This window comes from Rhodnius prolixus, unplaced genomic scaffold (genome assembly GCF_049639745.1).
Source record: "Rhodnius prolixus isolate KJV_2025 unplaced genomic scaffold, Rpr scaffold_9, whole genome shotgun sequence".
NCBI classification, from domain to species: domain Eukaryota; kingdom Metazoa; phylum Arthropoda; class Insecta; order Hemiptera; family Reduviidae; genus Rhodnius; species Rhodnius prolixus.
In genome coordinates, this window is record NW_027411604.1 from 28,252,784 (window position 1) to 28,272,921 (window position 20,138).

At 31.0% G+C, this 20,138-nt stretch overlaps 3 protein-coding genes across 9 annotated transcripts; 1 reads left to right on the forward strand and 2 right to left on the reverse strand.

Moving 5' to 3' along the window:
• Positions 1-9: 9 nt before the first annotated feature.
• On the reverse strand, positions 10-895 carry LOC141454317 (DNA polymerase epsilon subunit 4-like). Its single transcript, XM_074128430.1, has 2 exons — positions 538-895; positions 10-267 (listed from the first exon to the last, which is right to left on the reverse strand). Exons 1-2 carry the CDS (start codon positions 745-747, stop codon positions 127-129), a joined length of 351 nt encoding a protein of 116 aa, XP_073984531.1. The 5' UTR covers positions 748-895; the 3' UTR covers positions 10-126.
• Positions 896-2,578: 1,683 nt separating this feature from the next.
• Orc5 (origin recognition complex subunit 5) lies at positions 2,579-8,035 on the reverse strand. 3 transcript variants are annotated; one of them, XM_074128420.1, is made up of 9 exons: positions 7,835-8,033; positions 7,509-7,757; positions 6,857-7,129; positions 6,592-6,775; positions 6,382-6,512; positions 5,203-5,342; positions 3,485-3,806; positions 3,302-3,411; positions 2,579-2,958 (listed from the first exon to the last, which is right to left on the reverse strand). In XM_074128420.1, the coding sequence occupies exons 2-9, from the start codon at positions 7,578-7,580 to the stop codon at positions 2,919-2,921; spliced, it is 1,272 nt and encodes a 423-aa protein (XP_073984521.1). In that variant the 5' UTR covers positions 7,581-7,757; positions 7,835-8,033; the 3' UTR covers positions 2,579-2,918. The 3 variants fall into 3 exon arrangements, with proteins under 3 accessions (XP_073984521.1, XP_073984522.1, XP_073984523.1); XM_074128421.1 differs by having other exon boundaries at positions 7,869-8,032; XM_074128422.1 differs by lacking the exon at positions 6,857-7,129 and having other exon boundaries at positions 7,509-8,035.
• A 784-nt stretch (positions 8,036-8,819) lies between these two features.
• Positions 8,820-19,865, forward strand: TBC1D5 (TBC1 domain family member 5). 5 transcript variants are annotated; one of them, XM_074128416.1, is made up of 14 exons: positions 8,821-9,005; positions 9,075-9,282; positions 9,422-9,689; positions 9,802-9,972; positions 10,598-10,686; positions 11,026-11,076; positions 11,156-11,258; positions 12,209-12,336; positions 12,468-12,610; positions 12,749-12,855; positions 12,942-13,054; positions 15,158-15,248; positions 15,517-15,666; positions 18,693-19,865. In XM_074128416.1, exons 2-14 carry the CDS (start codon positions 9,122-9,124, stop codon positions 18,927-18,929), a joined length of 1,812 nt encoding a protein of 603 aa, XP_073984517.1. In that variant the 5' UTR covers positions 8,821-9,005; positions 9,075-9,121; the 3' UTR covers positions 18,930-19,865. The 5 variants fall into 5 exon arrangements, with proteins under 5 accessions (XP_073984520.1, XP_073984517.1, XP_073984519.1 ...); XM_074128415.1 differs by having other exon boundaries at positions 8,822-9,005; positions 9,088-9,282; XM_074128418.1 differs by lacking the exon at positions 15,517-15,666 and having other exon boundaries at positions 9,088-9,282.
• The last annotated feature ends 273 nt before the right edge of the window (positions 19,866-20,138 follow it).

Consider the following 20,138-nt stretch of genomic DNA (forward strand, 5'->3'; position numbering starts at 1 on the left):
AAACAAATCTAAAAAATGAACAGTTTTATTGTATTTAAAACCCACTTCAAGAAATGGGAAATTTTCGAAAGTTATAATAGATAAATTACATTTATTACATTATTTGACATTTGTACAGTAAATAAATTAGTCCAGCGCACCTTCCAAAAAAGCAAACTCCTCAGTATTATCAATAGCTGCATCGACATCTTTTCTCTGTATAGTTTTTTTCTTAGCGCTAGAAGTGAATGTATAAGCTTCTTTACTAAGCGTCCCTATGAAAAGTTCCTGAAAAAAGACAATATTTAATATTTTATTTTATTAGTATTTTTATCTGATAAAACTGGTCGAAATTATATAAATCTAGCAAACAGTAAACAAAAAATTTCTTTGCCATTTAAAATTTCTATATTGGCTAGAAAAAAAAAAGAACTTTAATTGAACATACTTTTTTGTTTAATTATGTCATAGATATCTATTTGAGTGCGATTAATATGAATCACTTACAGAAGTAGCTCTTGCATATTGTCATTACTCGTAATATGAATTATTACTTACAGCACATTTGGCTATTAAAAATACAGCCTCAGAACTAGCTAATGACACATCTGGATCCATTTTAATAATCTGCTTGACTCTAGAAACCGGTAAATTAATAAGTTTGTTCTTTGTTTGCTTGGGTACTTCCTTTGAGTTTTTAGACGCCTCTTGGTGAACACTTTCTACTTCTTCTGTTATTTTTTCCAATTCACGTACTTCATCCATCATAAAAAAACAAAATCAAACACAATACTTGAATTATTGTCTTGAAGCATACATATAAATCAAAACCTAAGAATGATAACAAATCGTATGTCGACGATAGTTGTTTAGCTGGGCATTCTAACTTCAAACAGGTTAAAAAGCTGTTATATAACCTTTTCGTTATCAAATATCAAGTAGTGTTAAGAAGGTTACGATCGTCGATTTCTACGGTCAAGTGTGATCTGTGGTCTGTGCTCTCAGTTTAATTTTCTTTCCATTCTCACTGTAGAATAAATTTTCTAAATGATAATGGAACAAGTGATTGTAACTTAATTTACTAAATGAAAATGGAATTTCTATACAAATATCATATATTACCATATTTCTTCGTTTCATCTTGTTTGTTTACTATCATTTAAAATGTTTTGTTTTAGAAAATTTGAAAGTTTTAAGTTTTTAAAATAATATTTGTTTATTGTACGAGAAATGTACGACCAGTGCTATACCCAGGCACTGGTTAGAGACCTGGTAATTACTGGTATTGATTAGAAAAATGTGTGTAAATACCAATTTATTAACTTAAATATGCGAAAATGGTGGATGTGATTGAGGCTGTCTGCTACAGTTAAATCCCACCGAGGTTTTTTAAAAAATAAATTCACAATATCGTACACTTCTTAGTCCAAAAAGTTATTGTAAGAATTAGTGACCTGGAGCTAACACATGTATCAGGCATTGGTGGGAGTCGATGGCTATTTGTCGAGAACGTCTAAGATCTGATAGCCTTGGTGATGAAACTCTTCTCGCATTAATATCTCTTCCTCCGACTAAATAAATGCTCCCTATTTTTTCTCTCACTCTTAAAAAAAATCAGATTTAAGTGCAATTGTTGACATAGTTCATCGTCTCCTTTGTTCTGATGGTCTTTCGTTGCAGGGCACTCCGCTGAGTTATGCAGATCTTAAGTAACTTTCTTATCCCATTCAGTCTCCAATCTCACATTCCTTCCACGAATACTTTGATTGTAAATACTTACAGTTGGGCCTAATTCCACCATTGGACACATTACCTCAAGAATTTTATTGACACTACTACTGCTCCAATGTGATCTACAAGGTTATTTAGCTTCATTGGTTCAGTTAAAAAAAAAAAGAATTATTTTTAAATCGAAGAAGTAAAGATCATAGTTTCACTTTACACCCACGTATTACTTAAATAAATGTGATGATAAAAAGATGGCTAAGGCTCGACGGATCAGAGACCAAGTTATTCTTAGAAATCACTTTTTCCAACTAATGGCTGTTTGTACCTTCTTTGTAGTTTGTTTCTCTCTATAACTTAGGATCGGAAAATTGCAGAAATTTCAAATTTTATAATTGGAAGTATTTTACTGAATAGAATTTTTACTTCTTCTAAAAAACCTTTTCTTGGATTTTTTAAAAAAAACTTGCTATGATTACAGCTTACAGATAGTTCTAAAACTTTTAGTAGAAACATTTTTCCCAGACAAATTCGATTAATTGCACTTCTTGATGAATTGAATCGTTGGTTTTCGTCTAAGCATCTATATAATGATAATAAGTTTAAATGTAAGTCTGGATTTCCAAATCTAAAGAAAATCGACTGACTTGAAGTGACGAGGCTTTTTTCCTCTAATTTACGGTCCTTTTTCTTTGTTCTGATAAGGATTATATTTAATGTTAAGAGCTTATAATACATACTTCTGTCTGAAATACGAGTTGAAGTATGAATGAAATGTTGGGTACTTGCTTATTTGTGTAACTTTTGTCGTTTAATCAAACCCTTACACATAACTTTTTGTACTGTTTTTGTTAAGGAGATAATCATAAACAAATTAAAAGTAATTTATATTTTGAAACATTTATTTAAATATAATAATAATGAAACCATGTTTATTGCTTTTTATCGTATTCCAACATTGAATTTTCTTCTTTAATTTGCAAGCGAAATGTCATGGAAATGTCCAACTTAAGAAAGAGGCCTTATATTGAGTTAATAATTATAAATTGATATATTTTTTAAACCCAAATGAAGAATTCATAAATAAATAAATAAAATGGAACCTATTAATTTTTAGTTACACAAAATCTTTTTTGTACGTTGAAATTGTCTTCATTTTTTAGAAAAAACTACTTATTTGAATTCATAAAAATAGTAATAATTGTATAAAGTATTTATTCCAGTAAGTACTTCTTTAAATTGAATCCTAATGTTCTGAAACAAATATGATAAGACATAATTAATACACAAAACATTAAAATCCAAGCACAAATATCTTATATACAAACTATTTGTACAAAATGATAAATAAATGATCTGAATTGTGATAGAAGAACCTTAAAGGACATTAACTAAGAAATATGCCTCTGAATAACAATATGACTACACTAGAACTATTTATTGTATTATTTTTATTTGCCTCCCCCCACGTAATACTAATATCCGCAGAACACAACAGAAAACCAATAAGAAGTTAAGATCAAAATTTAAAGTTCTTAAAAAACGTTTTAACAAATAAACGTGGAGTAGGGACGAAAAAAAATGGAAGTTTTCTTACTTTGCCACAACATCGACACATTCAAATCCCACAAGGCATTTATATTTAGGTTTTTCGATGCAAGAATCACCTAATTTCGCCAATAAACGAAGTTCCACTAAAGAAGCAATCTGCAAATATTAAAAAAAATGCGATTAATTTTCAATTTAATTATATCACATTAAGAATAAATCAGTAACTTACTTGAGACATCAGATTAACTGTAAGGCTAGCTTTTTCTTCCATGATTGCATAAAATATAGCCAATAAACGATCTAACGAAAATGGCTTAGGTCCTAGTAGTTCATTAGTAATATTTTCTTTAATTTTTATTCTTAAATTTTTTTTTTTATGTTTGCCATGATTTTTTAAAAAAAGCCGCCTATCGTACTTAGGAGAATTGTATGATGCCAGATATGAAGCTATTAAAAAATACTTGGCATAGTAAGGTAAATCAAAAGCACACAACGTTTTAGAACTATGCGCTGTTAAATCTGTGGTATTATTAATTGTTTCATCATTTTTCCTGAAAAAAAAAAAGCGTCAAGTTAGACTATATGAAAGATCAACCATGAAGTAACATTTGATTATTATTATTATTATTATTTTTGGATGGCAATCAGGATCTTTGAAAACATTTAATATTTTAAATAGTAATTTTTAGATTTTTTAGAAAGATTGGATCTTTTTTATTGCATTTATTACAATTCCACTTGTCCATCTGATAAACAAAATTGCCTTGATTAAAGAAAAGAAAACCATAAAATTACCATTTATAAGAAAGCTATTGACTGAAGCAAGATCAGTTCATAATATCGAGACGCTCTTGTAATGGCTATGTTTCAGTACAATGAGTGCTCCGAACACCTTTTGGATATACTAGGGCGAATTATACACGTTGCCAAGAGCATTAGAAATTGAGAGATGCGAAAAACTTAGAAACGTGTCCGAGATGTTTTTATATTTAGTAGAAACAAACTGATCGCAAAACCATTTTTGGAGTTATCAGAAGTTTTGTTCAATTATAATCATGGAAAATACTTGATTGGCTAAAAACGGCCTGGTTTCGCTGCTATCAATGAAGAAATACAATATTCTCTTATTTATTCGGTGCTTATGCTTAGGCCTTGTTTTCCAAATTAGGGGATCTCATTAAAAAAAAAAAACAACGTATTGGGGCTTTCATAAAAATGGGAATGATCAAAATCATTTTTTTCACTATCTAATTTCCGCTGAAAAAACAAACCTGTGCTTGAGTAATACATTCCAATAGCAAATGTAAGCAAAAGATAAAGTTATGCAGAAGAAATAAAATATAAGTTAAATATTTTAATTTTTTATTTAGAGTGTGGATTATAAAATTTTAAAGTCAGCATTCTTAGTTTTTCTCGACTTTAATCTTTTAAAATGTGTTTGATGCAAATTTGAAAAGTGTTAGACAACATCTCTACACAAAATGTATGGAAGAAAATATGAAATTCTCAATCAAATTAAGTACATAAAAGCGTGCACGTTCAACACAATTTCAAATATATGCTGCCCAACGTTTTGATCCACAATTAACGATGTGAGTTCCAGTTGGTTTTTAAAATGCTACAGGAATGGCAGGCAAATGGTGGAATTCAAGTTTTGAAATAACTCCAATTGGAAAGCTGAACCATTCCCCTAACCGAAGGAATTTATAATAACTACTTTCGAAAAGACATTCGAATTGATGTAAAATAATTAGATTAGGTGTTATGAAAGTTCGGAATAAATTAAGCAGAGGTTTTAAAAAATTTTCATGCAGTACTACTTTTGCATCAAATGGCCATCGCATATATTTTTTGTTTTACTGATATCCAAAACCAATCGTCTAAAGAAACATAATATGCTAACGCAAATAGCATTTTCAACACAAAAAAATCAAACCATAAAATTACCTGCAAATAACTCCTAAATAAACATTATTAAGAGATTCCTTTAAGTGCGGAACTATATGCCTCCATAATCCTACCACATCATTAGAACTTATATCTCCTTTTTTCACAGGTTCACAGTAAGTGGGAAAATTACTTAAAATCTGCAACAATCAAATTTTGATTATTCCAATAAAGCTACATAAACCGTATATATAATTTATTTAAAAAAAAAAAAATTATCAGTTTTTATTTCTTTTTTTACTGTTATTAAATGCAAATTTAGAAAAATGTTCAACTACCAATTTTCATTAATACAGAATACAAAATATTCTCTTACAAATTAAGCTCTTTGAAAACCAGGTCGAACGTTGAGACTAATTGAAAACGTGGTTAGATCCGTATACCTAGATAATCTTTGATTTCATCTATTGCAGCACGCATTTACTGGCCGGCTTCTACCTTCTTCCATCATCAGAGGTTCACTAACCAGTTTGGTGTAGATATTCCGACTTAACATTCAGCAAGTGTAGTGTGAGATGATAACGTAAGTGAAGGCGAAATCTCTTCAACAAACTTTGATGTTGGGTTAAAGTCCGAAGCCGGTCAGGGACACCATAAACTGTTTGCTAGGAAGTATATAATCAAAGATGTTGAAACTATAGCTTGCACAAAAATAAAAAGAAAACTTTTTTTTTAGAATGGCAACAAGACCAATAAAGAATAATTTTAAGAGGAAATTTTCAGTTTTGTTTTTTTTCGTTTTATCTAGGAATTTATTTTCCAGTTTCTGTTTATCGAGAAAACTTATGCTGGCGAATAGATGACTACTACGAGATAAAATTTGGACAAGATTTTAACAACAAAAATCGTGATTTGTTATTTTCTCTGTAATATGTTATTTTGTTACATGTATAAATTTATTCCATATCTTAAGGCTAGTTACATTTGATTGTGTTAACTATAATGGACCCTACACATTATTCTTAACTTGGTTGGAAGATACCATATTTTTTTTTCTTTTTGTAAAAAAAAACAACTTATAAATTTGGTACAAAGCCAATTTCGCCAATTTGCAGATGACATTTTTTTTTCTTTTGAAAACTTGTAAAAATCATTTAGTATCTCTTTAAATACTACACGTCATTTACAAATAGAGGCAGAAGATAAATTTTAAAAATGGCAGAAATTGATTTTGCTTACTAAATTTTTCATTTCTATGAAATCACGTGTAGTTCTAATAAACACTGTTAGAGCTGAATTTAAATAATTTTCAAAAAACTGTTCTTCACATTCAGGAGGCCTGTAGAATTTTAAAATAGTCATGTAATCATCTAAAAATGAGATTAATATTAATATTGATATGACTTGGAGATAAAAAAAAAAAATTAAATAAGTTGAAACAATTAATACCTCGAGTGTATTGAGGAAAATATACTGGTATATACGAAGAATCTATATAAAATTTTTCTGGTAACACCTTACTAATAAAAATCACTGAAAGGGAGTAAATAGATGTCATTTCTTGTAATTTGCTAAATACAGCCAATGAATTTCCACTAGTTGAATCATTTAAATTTTCAATTCCATCAAGTACCTGTAACAATACAATCAATATAAACCTGCAAATTAAATACCATGAAATAAACCAGTTAATATTTATATATGTTTTACACACTATTGCAGTAGGCTGGTTAAAGAAACTTCCTTCTTTAGAAGCATTTCTAAATATATGAATTAAATCCATAAAATTGTCACATTTTATATCAGAGGAAACACCAAAAATCTGAGTCAATATGGATTCATGAAGTAATCGGTTAGTGTAACATTCAATACAATTAACATAAGCATATTTTGCTTTAATAATATCCAAATATTCCACTAAAATAGTTGTTTTTCCAACCGCAGCTTGCCCATATATGAATAACAATGGTGGCAGTATTAAGGAATCCTAAAACAAATAGTAAAAATATACTTCAGACCATAGACATTCTTAGTTTTCTATTTCTTATCAATGTTTCTCTGGCCACAGTGATAGATATAATAGATGAAAATAATGTGTATACATTATTTCGTTTTGTCTTTCCTAATAAACAAGTTTTATTTATTTTTTCTTTTTCATTAAAAGTTGCTTAACTTTTGCGAGCCTGTTGAAAAACAAAAATTATCTATAAATTCTGAAAGAACAGAATTATCTTCCCAAGATATCTTTGGAAGAAAATGGCATTTATTCGTCGTTTGAGTGTATAAGCAAATAACATTGAAACACTTTTCCAATTCCTCTTTCATTTTGAATAACTTTGAACAAATAATACTTTAAAATAAATTACCTTTCCTAACAATTCATCTAGCAAATTAATTTGTTTTGCTCTACAAGGAAAGTTCAAATAAAGTTGCTCCATAGAAAAATTCTACATCAATATTCTGACATTAGACAGTTCACTTGTTATAAAACAACTTAAAACTCAGCAAAAACTTTAACTGCGAATCTATTTTACATTAATCGTTATTTCATTCCATGTCACTTAATTTTAGTCATAACACCATATTATCATTTCCAAAAAATTAAGTTTTCTGAACTAAAAATTAACATTAAGGGCAATGAGATTTATTGTCATGTAACAATTACCATTACAAGACTAATCATTTTACTAACAAAATAAACTTTAGGCGGGAACACCAAATATAACCTGTTATGGAGGAAAGTTATTCGTTGTTATAACTTGAGGAATTAAAACAAACGAAAGCAAAAGTGAGGACAATAACATCGTATTTCTCCATCCTCGCACCAACAAAAACGCTTATTTTCCTTTATACCAATAATCGTTGTACATCATACTTTACTTAATTTAGCCTTCAAACTAATCGATTTTATTGCACAAGCTATATGTACTATCTTTTCAGTAAGACGTTGAATGACGTAACGACTGTAGCCCTGACACATCTTTTTTCTGGGAAAATAATTTTTTGAATTCTAAAAAGAGGGCATTCCTGGGCTACTTTTTGCTTTTTTAAAAACGCAGAACTGTGGTAGCTAAACGTTTAGCGAAAATTTATGCAGATAAGGTTTTTTTAATATCTTTGAGGAAAGCAGTAAGGGAATGTCGTGTGAGGTCTTCACAAAAGATTTTAATTTTATTTACTATACTACTAGGGGTTTTTGATTTGTTAGTGTAAACTGGCACTAACTAGTTTTTACTATTTGTTTTAGGGTTCCTTAATTTGTTGTTCAACGCAATTCAATTACAATAGTGAGTAAAAGTTTACATTAGATACAAGTGTTCAAAAGTAAATAATATTTCCTCAATTTTTACGTTACGAATACGAAATAAAAAAAACTTTTCAAGGTTTATTCTTTTCGTGTATTCTTAAGATTTTTCAAAAAGCACTTAATAAAAAGCTCTTATTACAATATTCACAGAAAATAAATGCTTTAATAACTGATTACAGTTAAAATGGTAGGACAAGGTGAAATCTACATTTTCAATTTCTCTAAGGAAGGGGCACCTAGCGGAAATTTGTTATTAACCAGTTTTTTTTTTATGTAGTAATACTTCTTTTAGTGATCAATAATTATTGGTAAAACTAGTTCATGTGACATATGTAAATAAAAATATTTTTTTAAGATTACATTTTGAAATGCGGTCAGATAAACATTTTGCTACAGTATGGCTGACTGATGACGTTTGTTCTATGTTTGTGTTTGAATTTCGAGTATGTTATCTATTAATTGATTTGATACTGGAACTTTGAAATGCCAAAAGTGAAATATAAAATTTTAGATTTTGCTTAAACTAATAAAAACCATTACCAATTGATGAATGATGGTAATTTCTTTTTATGATGTGGAATAGATTTGCATATTACCCTCAATTTGTATATTTCTGTTATCATAGTTTTACATTTAAGGTACCGTGGCTAAAAATGTGGATAAAGCCAAGTCATGGACAATGGAATCGCAGAAAAGTATACAGAAGAATATTTGCATGATATGCCCTGTTATATTTTAGATAATTTCCAAGTAGATATGGCCCAAGATGTATTAGTTTTAAACGCAAAAGCGATGAAACAGAAGTCAACATCTTCATTAGGATTGAAATATGAGTGAGTGTAATTGTAACAACTTATCAATTTAAATCACAATGAATGACTAAACTCCATGCCTAAAGTTAGTAGTAAATTGCACTAATCCTTCAAAATTTGTAACAATATCTGTTTTTTTGTAGTAATTTGTATTTTTCAGAGAGGAATGGGACAAACTTTGTAAAGAAAATCTTGAATTGACTGTTTTGAGAAAAAGGGCTTTAGAGGGAGAATTAAGAGCTTCCAGATTTAGAAGCGTAATTTGGCGTCTATTACTTGGTGCATTAACACCTGGTTCTTCTAATATATGGAGTTCAGAAGCTGAAATTTCTAGAAAACATTATTCGACGCTTAAAAAAAGTTTATGCATAACTCCTTGCAAACAGAAAGAACCTAATTATGATAACCCTTTGTCGCAGCATGATAAGGTTTGACATTTTTTCCCCACAATTAAATTGCTTTCATTCTCATTGTTGAAGAATTAATTCCGCCATTACATAAATTTTAGTTTTGAAGAAATAATTGCATTCTGTTTTACAGAGTACATGGCATCAATATTTTTGTGATAAAGAGCTCAGAAGTCTTATTCGTCAAGATGTAATTAGAACCTTTCCAGGCGTAGATTTCTTTAGAGGTGAAATCGTGCAGGAAGCTATGATAAACATCCTTTTTTGCTATGCAAGAGAAAATCCAACTATGTGTTATCGTCAGGTTATTTGATTGATGCTTTAATTAGATAAAATGTTCTGTTCCGCTTTTATTAGTTATTATCTGTTAATTTAGTTTTCTGTAGTTCTTAAATGCAAAAGAGACATTGCAGTGATAAATTGATTAATCATCGGATATCTTTGTAAACCATATGATTAATAGATTTATTGAGACCAACTTCAATTTACTCAGCAACTTGCAAAAAAAAAAACAAAAAAAACTATTACTTTCCTTACCAATATAACCTGAAGATGTAGGAGATCGATGGCAACAAAATGAAGAATTTTTCAGTACGGTGGAATCAACTATCGTATGGAAAAACTAGCAAATTAGCTCATCTTTACATTAATGAAAAATTATTGTATCATTTAATGATCATCTAATTTCTGGTTAATGTTGTCTTCAACTTAAAATCTATATTCATTCCTATCGGTTTGTAAGATGTGTTTTGTCCCAGGATTTAGGTAATCTCTGTCATTGAATCTTCTTTTAACCCTCTTAGTACCTTATTACACTTAAGCCAATCACCAGAATTTTGGCTTTTCCTTTGGTTTTAAGCTGTTCCTTTATTAGCTTTCATATTGTTGAAAGTGTTATGACGTAATTAATAAAATATTTTTTGTTTTAGGGTATGCACGAGGTTCTCGCGCCTGTATTATTTGTTGTGCACTGTGATCAACAGGCTTTTGTTCATGCCCAAGAACAGGGTTATATCCGGTAAGCACATAATATTATTTGATGCTTGTGGCATTTTCTTATTCTTTTAGACTGACATTGGGTATGATTCCCTCATATGCTATCCTGTTCCATCTACGACGCCTATTCGCTTGCCTGATGAAGTAACTAGTTACTTTTCATTTTACTGGCATTTATGTAATTGAAGTGCGTGTTCGGCCAAATTAAGTCCTTTGGAGCGGCATTATATGAAACATTTTTCTTAGATTCTTTATCGTTTTATTAGAATAATAAATACAAATTAAATTTTCTAACAGTTCCAACTTTTTAACAGCAGTCAATGCGAATTTCTGAAAATTTATTTTTGTACTATTTTTTTAGCCAAGATATTGTTGAAATGTTAAACCCGGAATATTTAGAAGAAGATTCTTAGTAAGTAACAAGGGATTGCCTAACAATAAACAGAGTTTCTATACTTTTTTAAAAAACTATTTATTGTTTTTGTTTATAGCACATTGTTCAGGAGAATAATGAATGCTATCGAGGGTTCATATCTTATATCAAACCTCGAACCTACATCAACTGGTCACTTTCCAGCCTGTTCGTTCGCCATGGTAAATATTCTTAGTTTAATAACTTGACATTTTAACCGCATCAAAATATATAGTACATATATTAATGATTAGAATTCAAGTTATCATTTTTTTCCAATCCTTTTTTTTTTCTTTAATGGTGCGTCAAAATCTGAGGATATTGACGCCTTAAGGTTTTTTTTGGTGCACTGCCGGGCTTCGGCCCGGAGAAATTGTAGAACTACTTTGTAGAGTTAGGTATTTCTAGTCTAGTTTTACGGTGTTTCCAAATTTGGAATATTATGGAGATCTTTTTGGGCGGTTGTTGGATATTTAGCACTGTTCAATTCCATGCTATTGGGTTAATCCCGAAGACCCATCGGCGTTCTCAGTTCGGATGCCAAGTCGGATGCCATTTGCCGCAGGCATTGACCCAGACTAGCCCTAATGCTCATGTCAACTTAATCTGACCATATATATTTTTGTATTGTGCTTAGAAAACATTACTTGATTACCATTTACCTTAGTGTATTGGGTCAACTCCTATGCAAACTGTCAAGAGGATCGGAAAGGTTTCTCAAATACTTTCGGATTGCGAGCAGTTACTAGTTTGCGTGTGAGATCACTGCACTTGTCTAAGATACGGAAAGGAGGTACGTCTTCTTGTACTGGATCTTGTGATTCCGTTGATTTTATGTATTTATAGATCTCCCTGCTCTCCAAGTTTCGGGGATTTAAAATTGCACAGTCCTGCATTCTCTTAGTTACACCCTGCTAGTTGTTTTCTGGGTCGGTGCCTTATAAAGTGGTGTGAGGTTAGGTTTGTTAGTTCGGCAGGAAATATAAGGACCATAGCATTTTCTAGGAGAATAAAGTAAAAATTCCGAACTGAAGGATCATTTAAGTTGCGGTTTGAAGTGCAGCAGGTTATGAATGTAATAGATCATGAATGTTACACACAGATTTATTTTTGTTTCTGTTATTATTTTTAGAGTAGTTCCAACGAAAATCAAGTGATCGCTCAGTTAAATTGGATAAAAGAAAGACTGTTAGCACCAACGGATCCTCAACTTCATAATCATTTGGAGAAATTTGATATACCTCTTCCATTATTTGGAATGTTAGTTTTCTTTTTTATGTATTTGACCAAATTACTCCTTTAATGATAATAATAATAATTATTATTACTATAATAATAATTAGAATAATAATGATAATAATAATAAATTTGTTACTGATCATCTGTTACAGTCGGTGGTTAAGACTGCTTTTTGGTAGAGAATTTCCATTACAAGATCTTTTAGTATTGTGGGATGCCATATTTGCAGACAATAAAAGTTTTGATCTTGTAAATTATATTGTAGTAGCGATGTTAGTGGCCATTAGAAACATATGTGAGCATTTTTTTTCAGTATTTTTGAATTATCAAAAGATTCATGTACAGTGTTAATTGTGCTGCATATATACACTTATGTGCACGTATATAAATTATATATATATATGAATAAATCTATTGTTTTTAATTTTTTCAGTATTAACCTCAGATTACACTGCCAGTCTCACTAATTTGATGCGATATCCGACAACTGTTGACATATCTAACATAATTGAATACGCTTTGCACTTGAAAAATCCAAAAGTAAGTTATTTAACGTAATAATTTTGTCGTAATTATCATTTTTTCCCCAATCTATATATATTTCCTACAAGTTTTTTCTTTTTCAGCGTTACAAAGCTCCTTCAAAATTTTATTTTACTAGAAATTCTGCTGTTATCGATGGAAGAAATAATTTTTGTAAAAATCATGAACATAATAGAATAAAATTGAGCCAAATGAGGTAAGTATTTAAGAAATTTTATGATGTTGGGAGTTTTCAGAGTTTATTTTCCCTTTATGGAAATCGTTACCTCAAATTATTATTAGAAATAGATGGTATTTTGTCATATTATTTGATTATTTGTGTCTACTTATTCACCAAGCTTTGGCCTAAATACGAGGGTCGTTTGAAAAGTCCGTGCAAAAATAAAAACTACCTAATTTTTTGGGGTAAACCTTTTTTATTTTTCAACATAGTCTCCTTTTAGGCTTATACACTTCGTCCAACGCTGCTCTAGTTTGTTGATCCCTTCCGAATAATAGGATTTGTCCAAGTCTGAAAAATAGCCATTCGTTTCTGCAATCACCTCCTCGTTTGAATAAAATCTTTTTCCCGCCAGCCATTTCTTCATATTGGGGAACAAATAGTAGTTCTAGGGAGCCAAGTCTGGAGAATAGGGGGTATGTGAAACGAGTTGGAACCCTATTTCCATTAATTTTGCGACCACAACTGCTGAGGTGTGAGCTGGTGCGTTGTCGTGATGGAAAAGGACTTTTTTGTGGGCCAATCGTGGGCGTTTTTCTTGCAGCTCGGTTTTCAATCGGTCCAATAACGATGAATAATATGCACCTGTAATATTTTTACCCTTTTCCAGATAGTCGATGAGGATTATTCCTTGCGAATCCCAAAAGACAGTCGCCATAATCTTTCCGGCCGAAGGAACGGTCTTCACCTTTTTTGGCGCAGATTCCCCCTTGGTAACCCATTGTTTAGATTGTTCTTTGGTCTCAGGAGTGTAGTGATGTATCCATGTTTCATCCACAGTGACGAAACGACGCTTAAAGTCCTGCGGATTCTTCTGGAACAGCTGCAAACCGTCCTTGCAACATTTCACACGATTTCGTTTTTGGTCAAGCGTGAGCAATCGCGGCACCCATCTTGCGGATAGCTTTGTCATGTCCAAATGTTGATGCAAAATATTATGTACCCGTTCATTCGAGAGGCCCCCAGCACTAGCAATCTCACGCACCTTCACTCTTCTGTCATCCAGCACCATATCATGGATTTTATCAATGATTTCTGGAGTAGTAACCTCAACAGGGCGTCCAGAACGTTCAACGTCTCTTGTGCCCATATGGCCACTCCGAAAATTTTGAAACCACTTATAAACTGTTCGAAGGTGCAGAGTCACCATAATGTTTATCAAGCTTCTCTATAGTCTCCTGAGGCGTTTTGCCTTTCATAAAGTAGTGTTTAATCAACACACGAAATTCTTTTTCGTCCATTTTTTGAAAATCACTCGACTTCCTCGATTCAAACGAATGCCAAACACAAAGAAATAGACCGATTTGGCTGAAACTTGGTGTGTGTGCTACTAACTAAACATAACCTCGATACGCGCCAGTAGTGCTATCTCTCTGACTTTGCACGGACTTTTCAAACGACCCTCGTAATTAAGAATGCGAGCAAGGAAAAAATTTGTTAGGACCAGTTTCGCTTAACCGATTCCTTTTATCTAAAACAATCTCTTCAACCACATCACTCTTAACCAAAAAGCGGAGAAGATGAATGATATGTCTAGCCATAAAGACGAGTACTTGGATAGGAAAATTAAAAAGAGATGGTCACTCAGTAAACAAAGTATTAAATCGCGAATCTTGGACTCCTTAAGGCGGGTATAGGCTTGGATGAGTTGAAATTTAAACTTTAGATGAGTTGAAAAAAGGGGCAGAATTAGTTACTTATTCAATATCGAGCTTTGATAAAACATACACAGAATGTGAATGTTTTCAAGGTAGGGATTGTTAATAAATTAGTGTATTGATGACTTATAGTTTCCCTATGATGCTGCTGAACTGTAACAGAAGCACACGTTAACTACTCTATTTATTGTCATAACTTTTCTCTCTTAGCTCCGCAAACTATTTTTTTTTTCTACGAATGTGGCAGACAAGTTCAGAAAATCTTCCTTTACCTAGTTATTGTATTAGCTAGAGCTACTATTTTATTCTACATGCAAATAAGTAATAAGCATCTATTCTAATGGTGAATAGAAGATCCTAAAAAGAAGTACAAGATTGTAAAGTAAAGCATAAGTTTATATTAATAGTTTATGTTGTACAGTTCACTGAAGATGAAAACTGAATCTATGAATAGAATCCACACACCTACAGCACCTTTGGATCCTAATATAATTGAGGGTTACGCTTTAAATGTGAGTATTTATTAATAAGCATCTTTAGTTGTTTTCAGTTAGATCTAAGACGATTCATGCACCCCACAATTTTATTGAAAATTAGTAAAAACATTTTGTCGTACGATTTAATTCTGACTTAGTTAACTCCTTACATAGAATTATCACATAATATTCCTGTTTCTTCAGCTTCTCTATATGTATGTTTTGATAACGCGAAGAATATAAATATTATGTCAGTATAGAAGGATTTATAAAAATGTATTTGTAACTTGCACCCATTCAACAGGACCCAGAAGTGCTCTCTGTGGAACTTAGAAACGCTCATACAGTCATGTCATTATGTCGACTCAAGCTATTGCAATATCATCATATTCTTGAAAAAGTAGTTCCACCAAATGATGCACAAGCGCAACAAGCATTAACTGGTATACATGAGGTATAATTTACCTTTCCTTTTTTTTTTTTACAAAAACATTTTTTTTTTATTTATTAATTTTTTTTTTTATAAAAGGAAACCGTTTTCATTATGTATTTTCCCTTGTTACTTTGTTACTTAGTAACAGACAAACTTAAATTATTGTTCTGATTCACTAACGACCGTTTTTTTTGTTTTTTGTTTTGTTTTCCATACAATAATAATTATGGAAGGGATTAACTATGCGGTTAGCGTATTGGATTCCCACGAGGAGGACCCGGGTTCGAATCCAGCTGCTGGCCCTTAGATTTTCTCTTCCTAGGAGCTTCTTACAGCTCACTGTCTGGTGATGGACTCTGTTTGTACCGTATGTACACTGCCCGGAGGCCGGCAGTGCACTGAAAAAAGCTCCAGGCGCCAATAACCTCAGATGTTGACGAGCCTTAAATAATAATAATAATAATTTCTTGATAATAATATTTCTATAATAATGTTGCCTTTGCATCCTTATACCTCTTAGAGGGAAGAATAATTGTTAAACCTGGAGAACACGGTGCATGCACGGTGCGGCACCGCAACTGTGTTTTGAGTAATTGCTAATTCAGTTTTTATGATGAACTCATAACTTCGGTGGTCATATGGCGACCTACTTCCACCATTTTTTAATCTCTTAAGTCAAGAACTTCCCACAATAATAATGATCTTCTGCGTTCTAAAAAGCGGTTTGTTCTTTACTCGAACCGGATTCTAATGATCTCCCATCTTTCCTGCAGTATTTCATTTGATTTTTATTTCTTCGCTATTGTGCATAAGTAGCATAAATTGCTATTTAATAGCTTTTGACGAATCAAACTGCTCTGGCAAAAAAAAAAAAAAAAAAAATCAATTTAACAGAAAGTTATTCAACTTCAATCTAAGTCGTTCTGCAGAAGGTCCCTAGATACTGCAGTATTTATGAATATAAAAAGGAGACGAGCTTGCCAAAGAAAAATACTCCGTTCTACAGCAAAATTTCATATAGGTCTGGAAGAAGATTTATTCATATATAGGAAGAAACGTATGAAGACGGCAAGGAAGTGCTTGGTTATGATCAACAGCCTAATTCATCATTCTCTGCTAAGGGAGGGGTCGTAGCCAACTTTAGGAAGGGAATCGACCAAAGTTTCATACAGAAACGCTGCACCTCTACGATTGCATGGTTCATTACTTTGTTCGCTATGTAAGAAGCTAAGGTCGATCGCAGAAAGTATTCGTTAGGTACCGTTGGAGAATAATGGCCGGCGATGTGTTCGTATACATATATATATAAGCATATATATATTATATATATATATAAGCACACACCGAAGAAAGAAACTAAACATAGGTTGTTGCTCATTGAGTTTTTAAATTTGTATCTTCTTAAAACTTCAAAGATTGTTCTGAGTTTTTGTGTTTTAAATGGCATGTTTTTGAACAAGAACGATGAATTGTTAAGTGAGATGGATCTGTTTTTGGCTACCTAGTAACTTCAAGCGTATATTAACTTTCTGTTTTCTTCAAAAACTTTTATATTCTCATTCTCATATCTCATAAATACTATCAATCTCTCTGGTGTCAGTACTGCAATATATGGAGTGTAATCTTATTATTACACTTTTTAATTTAATGTATCACTAATCTTTAATTATTTAAAGATAAGTGATACAATCAGTGATTAGTCTTAATTTGAGAAAGTGAGATTCTCCCGCTTCTACATTATAAATTCATTTGTGATTTTTCTTTTCTTGTACAAGGCAGAACCAATTGAAGAAACTCGCAATACATATGGATTAAACGCAGATACCTGCAGTTATAGTACTCATACAATATACGTTAAATAGCATGTTTTGATTTTTTAACAACGTTTCCTTATCTATTTATATAACATTGTTAATTCTTTAAGATTATTGTTTGATGATGATTATTAAACCTATATTTTTCTTCTTTTTTTTTTTTTAGAGTATGGTTTTGATTAAAGAGTTTTCATTTTTCAAAGTTTCAATGATTGATTATTGTTTTGCGTTGTTTATATACACGTTTTCCATGTATGTTTTATACTTTTAGAGTAAATAATCATTTATAGAATGTGTATGACCTACTTACACACAGCCATCCATATACTATATATGTAAACATAAACTCAATCAAGGATGAAATGTGATTAAATAGTTTCTATAACTTAATCCATTCTTTAAATTTGATCGATTTAAATCAACTTTGGTGAATAAACTTAACTTTGTTTCGGTAAGATGGGCACACGTAATCATAACACCATCCCTCATCGCCATTCCGTTTCTCAGATTTGGCCGCTCATCCTTTCTTGATAAATCATAATTAGGAACGCTGGGAGTAATAAAACAAATCGATAATAAAATAATTTAAAATATAAAATTGTCGAAAACATTTCTTATTTTTCGCCTTGACCGTATCTCGCAACATATGATGCATACTTTACTCAATGTAAAGTATTGGTTACATTTAAAGCATTGATAAGTATTACATTTAAAAAATCAGATTATTGATGGAGCGATTTCAAAGGAAAGGTTTCTGAGTTTTATTATATTTTTTTCGAAAATGGCTCCGTCGATTTTTCTTCAACTTTGCTGAACTCTCAAATAACAAAAATACTTGCATTTGAAACAGTTTTTCCTGTTTTGTGCGGTTTTTTGGAAGTATGTGATTGAAGTGAAAGTTTATTTTTTCGTCACAATTTGGTGCGAAAAACAAGGAGACCCTGTGCCCGCCTATTTTCTTCAACTCACTTCTTCGCAATATTATCTATTCAGCTGGTACTTAAGACCATATGGGCTTTCAATCTTTACAAATAAGCTTGTAATAATAATAAGAGACATTTTTGTGGCTATTCAAATGAGATTATTTGCCTATCAATAAAAATGATTGGTAAGAGATGATTGACTGAGTCAGACATAAGCTTATCGCGTTGCTTTTCTAATAAGAACAGTACTGACTAATTTTTTTATTGCATTACTTGGTCTAATCCATTCAATTTGTTTGCTTTTTTGCAGCTTTCATCACTGCTGAACACCAAAAAAACAACAAACACCGGAATAAACATTGACCCGGCATATGAAGCAGGAGAGAGATTGGATTCATCGACACCACACCGGACAAAGCCTAATTCCCCAATAAATGAGAATGAACTAACAAGAAAGCCGTCAGTTGATATGACTGTATTTAAACATGTCGCCATACCGATTAGTGAGAGTGATAATGATTTATATAAATCATGGAAATTATTATAGCATTTTTATTCAATAATATTATTTAAGCATTTATTTATCTTAATTAATTTATTACCTAATGTTTTAAAAGGATAATGGGTATATTATCCACAAATCAGGACGTAAAGTTTAGTTATTTTCAAATCCATTATTATACTATAATAATATTGGTGTCAAAAATGAAATTAATTGACTTCCATTAAAATAATTAGTATATCCACTCCCGCCGTCCTTTTCATCAATAAATAAATAAGATCTATATGGCAAATACTATTTTAATGACATATAATCTCGAGTCATTTGAAATTATAGTGTATAAGTGGACATACCGCTTATTTGCCTTACTGTCAATAGCTTTTTGTATATTTTTGCCCTTATATATGTGTTATTATCATTATTTTAAATTTAATAATATTAATATGGGCAATTTTATTTAATTAAAGTAATCTATAAATATTTATTTTACATTACATTGCATTATTTAGTTTATTTATCCACAAAATGGTTTTCTTATTGATTATTAAAAATGAATATTTTTGTGCCCTCATCATATTTTTAGATTTTTTGATTTTATAGATTACATTTCAAAAAATTATATTGGATTATGTATTTTGTAGTTTGTCGAAACAAAAAAAAATCGTGGTCTGTGATTTTACTGTTAAAAGAAATCTACCAAAAATAATTATAAATATTTATTCTTATTGTCGATAAAAATATACTCTTAGATATTTTGGTTTTGATCAATTAAAAACAGTATTTTTTACTTGTATTTTATGTTGTTCAGAAACATTGTAAGATTATGTGCGTGCAAAACTCTAATGTAGTTATGTAAAGCAAATATGAGGAAAAAAGAACTTTTTTTTTGCTTTTTTTAAGTGGATTAATGATTCAATTAATAATTTGATAAAGTTTATTTTATATAAAAATGGCATTAAATGCAATTCTTTCGTTTCAAAATGTCATTATTATCAATACCCTAACAAAAAAGTTTGTATAGCACTACAATTACATCAGAATATGATGATGGCTGATGATGATGATGAAGGATGATGGTAATATGATCTTGGCTGCTATCACTATCATGATGTACTTACTCTATTGCCCGGAGTTGAGAAAAATATGGAGATGATGCCCTTTCTAATACATTATGAATCAGGTAGAGTGTGTGGAATCTTCATAAATTGGAATTCAAAGTTTCTACGTCATTCTGATAAATCAACCTTTAATGAT

Bases quoted from the DNA above. Each gene is read 5' to 3' on its own strand.
- TBC1D5 (XM_074128416.1), top strand. From the start codon at position 9,122: ATGGACAATGGAATCGCAGAAAAGTATACAGAAGAATATTTGCATGAT. The intron at 11,077-11,155 runs GTAAGTAACAAG...TTTTGTTTATAG, and splicing joins TATTTAGAAGAAGATTCTTA to CACATTGTTCAGGAGAATAA. The intron at 13,055-15,157 runs GTAAGTATTTAA...TATGTTGTACAG, and splicing joins ATAAAATTGAGCCAAATGAG to TTCACTGAAGATGAAAACTG.
- LOC141454317 (XM_074128430.1), bottom strand. From the start codon at position 747: ATGATGGATGAAGTACGTGAATTGGAAAAAATAACAGAAGAAGTAGAA. The intron at 268-537 runs GTAAGTAATAAT...GTCTTTTTTCAG, and splicing joins TTTTAATAGCCAAATGTGCT to GAACTTTTCATAGGGACGCT.
- Orc5 (XM_074128420.1), bottom strand. From the start codon at position 7,580: ATGGAGCAACTTTATTTGAACTTTCCTTGTAGAGCAAAACAAATTAAT. The intron at 5,343-6,381 runs GTAAGCAAAATC...TGATTGTTGCAG, and splicing joins TCATAGAAATGAAAAATTTA to ATTTTAAGTAATTTTCCCAC. The intron at 2,959-3,301 runs GTAAGAAAACTT...TATTTGTTTCAG, and splicing joins TGTGTCGATGTTGTGGCAAA to AACATTAGGATTCAATTTAA.